Source organism: Tachyglossus aculeatus, chromosome 10 (genome assembly GCF_015852505.1).
Source record: "Tachyglossus aculeatus isolate mTacAcu1 chromosome 10, mTacAcu1.pri, whole genome shotgun sequence".
Taxonomy (NCBI): Eukaryota; Metazoa; Chordata; class Mammalia; order Monotremata; family Tachyglossidae; genus Tachyglossus; species Tachyglossus aculeatus.
This window is the reverse complement of record NC_052075.1, coordinates 53335615-53346370: the sequence shown is the minus strand read 5'-3', so window position 1 is coordinate 53346370 and position 10756 is coordinate 53335615. Positions and strand designations below refer to the sequence as shown.

Below are 10756 nucleotides of genomic sequence, written 5' to 3'. Positions count from 1 at the left end.
CCGACCGACTGACCCGGCGGGAGCCGTCGCCAGCCCCGGCCGGACAACTTGCGGACTTTCGGGAGGGAGGCGGCCCGACATCAAAGTCACCGGGGCTCCCTTTGTGTCCGCCGCTCCGGGGCCTGGCCTGCACGTCGGAGCCGCCGGACGGCGGCCCCCCCCCACTCTCCAGCTCCTTTTTTTGATCTTTTTTTCCCCCCCTCCCCCCCTTTTTTTTTCCCGGGAGGAGGGGGCCGCTCCGCCCTGGATTTACCGGCCCCTCCGGGCCCCCCCCGGGCGGCTTGGGGGGCGGTCGGGGAGCGGCCGGACCGCTGGCCATGTCACCGGGTGAGGATTTGGGGATCGCCCCGTGAAGAGGTGAGTGCGGCCCGGGCCGCCCAAACGCCAGGGCGAGGAGGGGGGCGAGAGGCCGAGGGCTGCAGCCTGAGGGCGGGTACCTATGTTTGTGTACGTATGGATGTATATAGGGGAGGGGGTCGGATTGCAGTGGTGCGGCTGAACAGGGCCTGATTGGCACGGGGATGCCCGGGGCACCCCTTCCCCGCTGCAGGCTTGCCAACGCAGAGGTGGGACGGGAACCGGGTGGCCGAGCCCCCGGTCTCCCGGCGTGCAAATATGGGGAAGGGGGCAACGTTGCCCCCCCCATCTCCATCCCCTCTCTCCCCCCAGTACCCACCCTCGGGGGGCTCAGGGGGTGCCGCCCCGGTTTGACCTCAGGAGACCCCGTCGGGGGCAGAGGCCGGACTGGAGGGCAGGCGGGCCCCCCGGCGCCGGCCCGAAAGTCTCCCCGTCCCCAGCCAGTTGACCCCGGAGAGGCCTAGTCGCCGCCTGCCCCCTTCCCCGGGAACATAATCCCCGGGGGATTATGGACGGGCCCGAGGAGGGGCGGGGGACGGGGAGCGCCCGTGGCTCCCCCCCCACAACGGGGCCCGGAACCATGGCTTTGTCTCCGGCTTTCCCGGGACCCGGCCTCGGCCTTCCCGCGCGGCCCCCCGAAGGCCCGGGAGGCTCAGCTGGCCCCGGCCGGGGGGGGGGTCCGGGGTTCGGGACGGGAAAGGGGGGAGCAGAGCCCCGGTCCCTCCCCCCGCACCTGTTGCGATGGCGCCCGAATTTGGTCCCCGCGCCCGGGGTGGGGTGTCCCCGGGCGCGCCCCCCTTGGAGCCACCCCCGCCGCGGAGGCCTCCGCCCTGTTATGTTGGGGAGTGGGAGGGCACAGCGCTGGCCCGGGCCCGGGGCCGGGGGGGAGAGCGGGGCCCGGGTTCCGGGACGGCTACCTGCCGGGCCCGGGGCCCGCCCGGGGGACATCGCCCCAAAAACGGGAGAGGCGGGGCGGAGAGGTGGGGCCTGAGTGGCGGGCCGGGAACCAGGAAGTCCTCGTCAAGAGAGAGACGACATCGACCTCTCTCTCTCTCTCTCCTCTCTCTTTTTTTTTCCTCCCTCCCTCTCCTTGGGCGAGGGCCGCCCCCCCAACCCCGGACCTCCATTTCCCCCTCCACGCCGGCCGGGAAGATGGGGCTCAGAGCCCGGGTTGGCGGCGGGCAGGGAGAGGGAGGGAAGGCCGGGTGGCTGCCCTAAGTGATGCCATTGCCCGACCCTGGGCCTTGGAAGCCTAGGCACCCACCCCCCCTGCCCTCATCCACTCATTCTTCACTGCTTATATGCTGGTTTTAACCTTTCGACACCCACAGTTCGTGCAGAGAGGGGAAGGGGGTCCGGGAGGGTCTGGCCCAGGTGAGAGTGGGCAGGGACTGCTTGGTGAAACGGCCCTGTGCAGAGGGGAAACTTTAAATCCCTGCTCCCTACCCGTCCCGTCCGTACCCCTGGCCGCTCCTTTCTCCCTTCCCCACCGTCGGGTTGAGATGGCCCTGGGGTTGAGAACGGGGGTTTCTTCCCAGGATAAATTTAGGGGCTCCAGGGGTTTGACTCTGAGCAAGAGCGGGGCTGGGGTGGAAAGAATAATCACCGTAAATGTGGTGTCTGGTAAGTGCTTACTCTGTGCCACGCACTGTGGTAAGTGCTGGGGTAGATACACCCTATTCAGATCAGGTGCAGTCCCTGCCCCACATGGGGCTCTCAGTCAAGGAGACAGGGAAGAAAGTGGGGCAGGGGAAGGTTGAGGGGGCTTCTGAGATGGGCTCAGGCCTCCTACCCCACGTTACTCGTTTGACTTGCCCGGAGGAGAGAGGGGTGGAGAACAGGACTGGGAGTCGGGACTCCTGAGGCCTTGAAGGGTCTTGTCCCTCCACTGCCACTGTTGCAGAACTCGGAGGTTTGACAGGCAGTTGGAGATGCTGGCTCCCATCCATCCTTCCTGAATCTCTGGACCCCACCCCCCCCCCCCGCCACTGGCCTACTGTTGGGTCGGGGTTAGCCCAGACCTGGGGAGAAGCTGGGAAGGCTGGACAGTCACTCTTTCTCCAGCCCTGGCTTCCCGCCCCCCGCCCCCCTACCTCAGCGGCACCCGGGCTTCTTGCCGGCGGGGCTGGGGGAGGGCACAGGAATTTGCCCCGTTGGCGGCTCCCTCCCACCCGCTCTTCTCGGACTCGGGTTTTATTTCGATGGGTCTGCGGCTCCCTTGGGCCAAGGTTCGAGTGAGAGTGGGCAGGGACTCCATGGTGAGACGGTCCTGCATGCAGAGGGGAAACTTTAAAGCCCTGCGCCCTACCCGTCCTTACCCCCGGCCGCTCCTCTCTCCCATCCCCACTGTTGGGGTTGAGGTGGCCGGAGGGAAGGGTGACGCTGACAAGCTTCCTGCTCCCGGCAAGAATCGAGGTTCTTCATGGCATCTCCTCCCCAAACTCTCATCCCTGTATGTCCCAATTCTCTGAAGCTCCAGGGTGATGTGGTTGGGTTGCTGCAATCGGGGGGCCAGTGGGGTTAATTCAGTCATATTTATTGAGTGCTGATTGTGGGCAGAGCACCGTCCCAAGCGCTTGGGAGAGGACAGTGTAACAATAAACAGGCACGCCGGGCTTGGGCGGGAGTTGGGGGCTTACTCCATGGCCAACTTTCAGGGGCTTTCTGGAGGCAAGTGGCAGGGGTTTGAGGAGAAGGAGAGAGTTGGGGCACTGAGAGCAGTGGAGGTCCCTCACCCAGAGGAGGGTCCCCGGGTGCCGGGGATGGTCCCTTCTCCATCCTGAGCTCACCACAGCGTGTGAGAGAAGCCAGATCTAGAGAGAGGCAGGCTGTGTTGGTGATGCAGTTGCTTGGGGTCCATTCCTCAAGGAACCCCCATGTCTCCTGACTCCATTTTGGGGGTGCTTCTTGGCTCCAGGCACGGGGTCCAGCCCTCCCCACCCCCATGCACTCACCCCCTTGTAATCAGGCCTTGGGCCCGTGTCCTTGTTGGACCCTGGGCCCGGATGACCGTCATGTTCAACGGTGATCAGGCCCGAGCTCCCTGTCCCCATGGGCTTGGACTGTACAATGTCCCCTAAGAGTTGTGGCGGGGGGTGTGTGTGTGTGTGTGCAGAATTGTGCCTCCCCACCTTCCCCTGGGGCTTCGGTGGGGCAGAGCAGCTTGTACCCCAAAGTAGCCAGGTAAGCCTGCCAAAAGCCAATCTCCTCCCACTCTCTTCCGCTTGCCTCCTCCTCCTTCCACCCCACCATCCATGGGGCAGAAGGGGAAAACAGCCGCAACAGCATCAGGGGGTGGTGTGCTTCCAGGGACTACAACTCCCAGCATGCCCAGAGCTCGGCCCGCCTGCACATGCTCAGTTGCTCCCAGGGCCCAGTTGTTCCGGGGGCATCCGAGGAGGAAGGGGGTTAGCGTTGCTAGGGGCGACAGTGATTGCTTGGAGGTCCCAGGCCGCGTGCGACTCCCAGGACTTCTGTGTGCAGAGATGGCGCGTCTGGAGGGTCGGGGGCCCTGGAGGCAGGGGGAAGGTGTGGAATGGGGCTTTACCTGGAACCAGGAGGGTATTCGCCCCTCCCCATCCTGGGGGTTCCCCTGGAGGGGCAGGGGAGGGATTGTGGTCAGTTAGGGCAGCTGGGCTCGGGCAGTGCTGCCCCTGGGTATTTTCCCACCTCCCTCTCCACCCTCTTCCGCTCGAGGGGACTGTGACCCCCCCAGCCCACCCCCGGGAGGAGGGAAGGGACGAGGGCAGCGGGAGCTTCGTTGTCGGCACTCAACCGGTCAGGACGGCTCCTCCCAGCCCGCCGAGGGGCCCTGGGTGCCCACTCAAGCCAGAGGGCAGCGGGCATCGCCTCATGCTGACCACCCCCTTTTGGTGCCAGCAGGTCTCCCCGGGAGGGCATTGCCCAGTTGGAGGCCAGAATGGCTGACCAGAAGCCGCCCGGTGAGGACAAAGGCTCGGAGCCGGCGGGTGAGTGGAGCTGGGGCCGGGCTCGGCCAAGGCTGTGGTTGTGACACCCTCCCCGAGGCTCGGGGGGTGGGAATGAGCCCCCTGGGAGGAGGAGTGGAAGGGCCCGGGGCCCTGTCCTGTGGACCAGAACCGGCAGCGGAAACTCTCCCTCCACTCCCACTTGGGGATCTGTGAGTCCTTGCTGGGAAGGGGGGTCGGGGGCCCCCCTCCAGACTGGTGGGTGACGCCCTGTTTGTATGTCCAGCCGACGGCCCAGCGGCTTCAGAAGAGCCGGGTCCGGCCGAGCCGGATCCCCCCAAACCGCCTTTAGCGGGGAACTCTCCCCCTGGCCCGGGGAGTCCCAAGCCCCAGGAACCCCCGCAAGAGAGCAGGTACCAAACCCAGGGAGGGCTCGGCGGGAGGAAGGGGCCTGATGGGATTTGGGGCAGGAGGGGAGGCGGGCGGGGAACCCGGGGGACAAGTGGGACTGGGGAAGCGAGGGAGAGCGGGGAGGCGGGATCGCTGACGGCCATCCGTGTGCCTGCCGCAGAGGCCCGGCCCGGCACTGCGCGCTCTGTAACTGCGGGGAGCGGAGCCTCCACGGGCAGCGCGAGCTCCGTCGCTTCGAGCTGCCCCCTGACTGGCCACGGGGCCCCCCCGCTCCACCTGGGGGCCCCGGGCCCGGCGAGCCACCCCCACTGCCGGGCGACGACCTCTCTAGGATCGGCTTCCCCGAGGGCCTGACGCCCGCTCAGCTGGGAGAGCCGGGGGGTGAGTGTCGGGGCCGGGGTGGGTGGCAGGGGGCGCCGGGCGCGGTCCGGGTTGGGGCCCGGTCCTCCCCACTAATCGGTCCTCTCGTCCCCGCCGTGACGCCAGGGCATTGCTGGGCTCACCATTGGTGTGCGGCCTGGTCGGCGGGGGTCCAGGGGCAGCAGGGGCCCGACCTGCAGGGAGTGGACAAGGCCGTCTTCTCCGGGACCTCCCAGGTGGGGCCGGGGGCTGCCGGGGAGGGAGGTGGGGGCAGGGCCGGGGGGGGTGGGGCCCGGCAGGGGCTGGAACTGAGGTGGCTGGTTGCCCATAGCGCTGCTCCCACTGCGCCCGGCTCGGTGCCTCCATCCCCTGCCGCTCACCCGGCTGCCTACGGCTCTACCACTTTCCCTGCGCGGCCGCCAGCGGCTCCTTCCAGTCCATGAAAACGCTGCAGCTCCTGTGCCCCGAGCATGGGGCTGAGGCCGTGCCCCTGGGTGAGCCTGCCCGCGTGCCCTCCCCGCCCCCAAATACCCAGGACTCTTTGGGGTGGCTGGGCTGGTGCCGGGAGGGTGGGACACCCCAGGCTGGGCCCCGGGGTGAGCCTGTCCTCCTGCTTCCTGTTCCCCTCTCCTTCCACCCCGCCCTGGGCTCACCCTCCCTCTCCCCAGTGAGACCTGGGCGTTGACTGGGCTGCAGTTTTGGGGGAGATGGGAGGGCACCAGGCCGTGCCCCTGGGTGAGTGCTTAGTATAATGCTTCGCACACAGTAAGTGCTCAATAAATACAGTTGAATGAATATACGAATGAGCCCTCCCCTCTGCTTCTCCTCTTCTCCCTTTCTTCCCCTGGGTTCACCCTCCCTCTCCCCAGCAGGACTCGGGGGTTGGCTGGGCTGGAGCTTGAGGGGAGATGGGGGGACTCCAGGTTGTGCCCCTGGGTGAGCCCTCCCCCACCCCTTCTCTCGGGTTCACCCCCCTCCACCCTTCTCCCCAGCAGGACTTGGGGGTTGGCTGGCCATAGCTTGGGGGGGATTGGAGGCCCCAGGCCTTGTCCCTGGATGAGCCCTCCCCCTCTCCAATGGAACCTGGGGCAGGATCGGGGAGCCCGGGCTGTGGCCCCTTGGGCACCCTCCCCCCCACCTCCCCGTGGCGGTGACCTGGCTGTCCCCTGCCCCTCCAGAGGATGCCCGCTGCGTGGTGTGTGATGGGCTGGGGGAGCTGCGGGACCTCCTGTTTTGTACCAGCTGCGGCCATCACTACCACGGCGCCTGCCTGGACACCGTCCTGACCGCCCGCAAGCGTGCCGGCTGGCAGTGCCCCGACTGCAAAGTGTGCCAAACCTGCAGGTGGGAGGCCTGTGCCGGGTGGGGCCGGTGGCGGGGCAGGAAGGTGGGGTCTCGGACCGAGCCCGGTGTCCTCTGCCGCTCGCAGGAGGCCTGGGGACGACTCCAAGATGCTGGTCTGTGAGACCTGTGACAAAGGCTACCACACCTTCTGCCTGACTCCGGCTGTCTGCAGCCTGCCCCCCGAGTCCTGGAAGTGCCGGGTAAGCACCTCTTTCCCCACCCCCTGGCAGCCTCCGGCCCTTGGGTCCTCGCCCTCCAGGCGCCGTTCGTCCCACATCTCCATGGCAGCTTCCGGCCTGGGACCCTCAGCCTTCCGGCTCCCCGTAGGCGCAGCCTGCCCTGGTTCCTCTCGACTCCCGGCCCGCTCCCCGCTTCCCGATGCCCACTGGTCTTTCCCTTCCCTCCCAAAGACGTGCCGGCAGTGCCGGGTGTGCGGATCGGGCCCGACCGAGCTGGGGCCCGACTGTCGGTGGTTCGAGAACTACTCGCTGTGCGAGCGCTGCCAGGAGCGACAACGGCAGCCACCCTCGCCACAGCCGCTGTCCGGTGCCCAGGATCTCCCCGACCCCCCCGAACCCAGGCCGCCCACTCCTGACTGCAGCAGCAAGTGAGTGGGGGAGACCGGGATGGGTGCAGAGCTGGTGGGAGGGCAATGCAGGAAGGGAGAGGAGGACTGAGGCATGGGGGGCAGACTTCGGGCACAGGGCGGGCCCACTTGGGCACGGGGGTTGGCATCGGGTGGAACCTATGGGCCTCTGAGCGGTCCCGCCTGTTGCTCTCTCCTTAAATGGGGCAGGCGATTTAGAGGATCTGTGTGCCCTTCCTGCAGATCCTCCCCTGAAGCCGGTGGTGGTGCCCAGGCTGCCGCCCCTGCCGACCCCCCTACCCCGGACCCTGTGTGTCTGCAGCCGCCGGAGGCCTTGGCCGCCACCCCTCCCGAAGAGTTGGGGCATCCGCAAGAGGAGGACACCCCTCCCGGTAAGTTCCACTTCCTCCCCCTCCTCCCCGGGGCCGTCTTCCCCTGTCCCCCAGAGAGGGCACCCCACTAGACGAGGCTCTGTTCGGGGGCTTCCTCTCTCCCCAACCTCCAAGTCTTCTGCGTTGTCTCCCCCCCACCCCCCGCCTCTGCCCCGCCACCGTGCCCTGAGGGCTCGCCAGAGCTCCAGGGAAGCTGGGCTCAGTTGGTGGTGCCCACAGGGGACGCGGGGGGCCTGGCCGACCCCCCTTCAGAGCCCACCCCCCAAGAGGAGGAGATGCCACTGGAGGTTCTGCCCCGAGCCGAGGAGCCACCCCCTCTGCCTCAGCTCACTCAGCCAGGTGAGGATGTGGGCGTAGGGCCTTGGCCCTCGTCCCTGGTCGACTCGGCGGACCAGGCCCTGCCACCCTCTGCGACTGGCTGTTTCAGAGGGCCCGTCTACTTCTCCTTTACAGATCCTCCTCCTCCACCCCTCTCCCCTGCTGTGCGTGCGGGCACTCCTCCCGTGGCCCCACCTGCCCTATCCCCCCCAGCGGAGCAGATGGAGCTCCTGGAGGCCGAAGAAGCCAGGGAGCCTGGAACCCCGCCGCCCGCCCCCATCCTGGACACTCCCATCAGCCCGCCACCTGCCATCCGCAGCCCCGAGCCCGAGCCCCTGGTCCCTGCTGCCCTGACCCCTTCCCCTTCCCCTTCCCCGTCCCCGCCCTCACCTGCACCCGCCCCCGCTCCCTCGCTCTTGGAGCTGGCCTCTCCGTCCCCACCCAAGCCCCCCACCCCGCAGCGGTCCCCTCCACCAGCCCCCTCCCCGCCGGACCTTTTGGAGCCGGAGCCCCGGTCTCCCGAACGGCCTGGAGTCCAGGAGGCGGCCCCGGCGATGGAGCCGGAGATGGAGATGGAACTGGAGCACCCAGCCCCGGAGCCCGCTGGGACTAGCCCCAGCCCGGCCTCCCCGGGCTCCCCGGCCCCCAGCCCCGCCCCGGGCCAGGGGGCCGCCCACCTGACCGGGGCGGCGGAAGAAGAGGAGGAGGAGGAGGAGGAGGAGGAGACGGCAGTGGTAGCGGCTGAGCCCAGCAGCTCCGCGGAGCCTGAGGCCGGCGAGCCCCGGGCGTCCCCCGGGCCGGATGCCGAGGAGCCCAGGACACCCGTGGACGTGGACGGTGGTGCGGCAGCAGAGCCCGAGGAGCCTGGCCCGGTGCCCGCTCGCACCCCACCCGCTCTCATCAAGTCAGACATCGTCAACGAGATCTCCAACCTGAGCCAGGGTGACGCCAGCGCCAGCTTCCCCGGCTCGGAGCCCCTGCTGGGCTCGCCGGACCCCGAGGGCGGCGGCTCACTGTCCATGGAACTGGGTGCCTCCACAGACGCCAGCCTGGCGCGGGACGAGGGCTCCGGGCGCCTCTGCACCGACTCGCTGCCCGAGACAGACGACTCGCTTCCCGCCGAAGGCCCGGGATCAGGGGCGGGCGGCAAGGCCGACGGCGATAGGGGCAGCCGCCGCCGCAGTTCCCCTGCCCGTTCCCGTGTCAAGCAGGTGAGTGGGGACCCCGGCAGACTGGATGTCTCTCTGTCCCTCCATCGCGCCCGCTCCCCCCCACCTCTCGGCCCGCTCTGGGGAGGGTCAGTGGAGCCTTGGCTCCGCCCCCTGCCCCACCCCTCTCTCCCCCGGCCCACCCTGCCCCCCGCCCCTCCCCGGTAACCCTTGCCTTCCCTCGCCCAGGGCCGCAGCAGCAGCTTCCCGGGAAGACGTCGCCCCCGGGGAGGCGCCCACAGCGGACGGGGCAGAGGACGCGCCCGGCTCAAGTCCACAGCGTCCTCCGTGGAGACTCTGGTAGTAAGGAGCGGCCCCGGCCCACCGCAGCCCCGCCCCTGCCCCCAAGTCAGCTGTCCCCTCTTTTGGGCCCTGGGGGCCAACAGGCCCCCTCTCCCTCGCCTGGCTCCCCTAAACCGGTCGGCAGTTGGGGCGCCGGCCCCGCAGTGCGGTCCCTGTGTCTGAGCCGCTGCCCATGTTCCCTGCTGCAGGTGGCCGACACGGACAGCTCCCCCAGCAAGGAGGAGGAGGACGATGATGATGACACCATGCAGAACACCGTCGTCCTCTTCTCCAACACGGACAAGTTCGTCCTCATGCAGGTACCGGCCCTGCGGGCCGAGCGTGGGACGTTCATTCGAGTGCGTGTGTGCGTGTGTGTGTTTTGGAGTGGGATTGGGGTTGGCATACATAACCTCTCTTGGCTGTTTCTGGGGTCAGAGCAGGAGGTCTGGTGGCTAGAGCACGGGCCTGGGATTCGGAAGGACCTGGGGTCTAATTCTGGCCCGTCATTTGCTTGCTTTGTGGCCTGGGGCAAGTCACTTCTCTTTGCCTAAGTTACCTGGAAAAAGATCCCACGTGGGACATGGACTCTGTCCAACCTGATTATCTTGTGTCTACCTCAGTGCTTAGTACAGTGCCTAACTCCTAGTAAGCGCTTGACAAATACCAGGAAAAAAAAAAGGTTATAGGCATTTCCTTTCTCTCTTTTTCTTCCCTACCCTTTCATCTTCATTTCCTGTCTTCTCTTTTCTCTGCCTTTGCTGTCAGAGTTCCTTACCCTGCCCTCCCCTAGGGAGTCCTCATGGGCTTAAACCAGCTCTGGCCACTAGGCCTGTTGGGTGGGGGGAAAAGAAGAAGGGAGAGCGGAGAAGAGAGTGGGGGTGGCGGGGAGAGAAGAGGGTGGGGGCTGACCGCCCATGGCGCCGTGTCTGCACCCCAGGACATGTGTGTCGTGTGCGGCAGCTTCGGCCGTGGGGCCGAGGGTCACCTGCTGGCGTGTTCCCAGTGTTCCCAGTGTTACCACCCGTACTGCGTCAACAGCAAGGTGGGTGGGGCCGGCCGCTTCCCCAGGGGTGGGCTGGGGGCCCCTACCCAGGTCCTGATGAACAAACCCCCTCCCACCCCTCTAACCCACTTAAGGGCATCTCCTTCCCCACCCCAGGGGTACCCCCCCCCCCCCCCCCCCCCCCCCCACTCCAGGACCTCTCTGGCCTCTGCGGGTCCAGACTAATGCGTGGGTGTCAGTCAGTCCTTCCCTACGCTTGTCCGTCCCCAGGTCACGAAGGTGATGCTGCTGAAGGGCTGGCGCTGCGTGGAGTGCATCGTGTGCGAGGTGTGCGGCCAGGCCTCCGACCCGTCCCGCCTGCTGCTCTGCGATGACTGTGACATCAGCTATCACACCTACTGCCTGGACCCTCCGCTGCATAATGTGCCCAAGGGTGGCTGGAAGTGCAAGTGGTGAGCCCGGGGGGCAGGGGTTGGCAGCCGCGGGGTGACCGGGCCTCTCCAGAGGGTGCTGCGCTTAGAAGTGTCTGTGGGGACCTGGTGGGGGGTGGTCCCAGGCGGGGCCGG

General features: G+C 67.6%; 1 protein-coding gene across 1 annotated transcript in view; it reads left to right on the top strand.

Annotated features, from left to right (window-relative positions):
* Positions 1–234: 234 nt before the first annotated feature.
* Positions 235–10756, top strand: part of KMT2D (lysine methyltransferase 2D) — a 32131-nt gene continuing 21609 nt past the window's right edge. Inside the window, 17 exon segments of the mRNA XM_038752039.1 lie at positions 235–357; positions 4240–4325; positions 4570–4696; positions 4855–5075; positions 5181–5290; positions 5386–5548; positions 6233–6398; positions 6484–6598; positions 6809–7005; positions 7228–7376; positions 7596–7715; positions 7830–8032; positions 8198–8905; positions 9092–9205; positions 9394–9504; positions 10125–10229; positions 10461–10642. Coding sequence (XP_038607967.1) covers positions 4277–4325; positions 4570–4696; positions 4855–5075; positions 5181–5290; positions 5386–5548; positions 6233–6398; positions 6484–6598; positions 6809–7005; positions 7228–7376; positions 7596–7715; positions 7830–8032; positions 8198–8905; positions 9092–9205; positions 9394–9504; positions 10125–10229; positions 10461–10642 — 2840 coding nt within the window. The 5' untranslated portion in view covers positions 235–357; positions 4240–4276.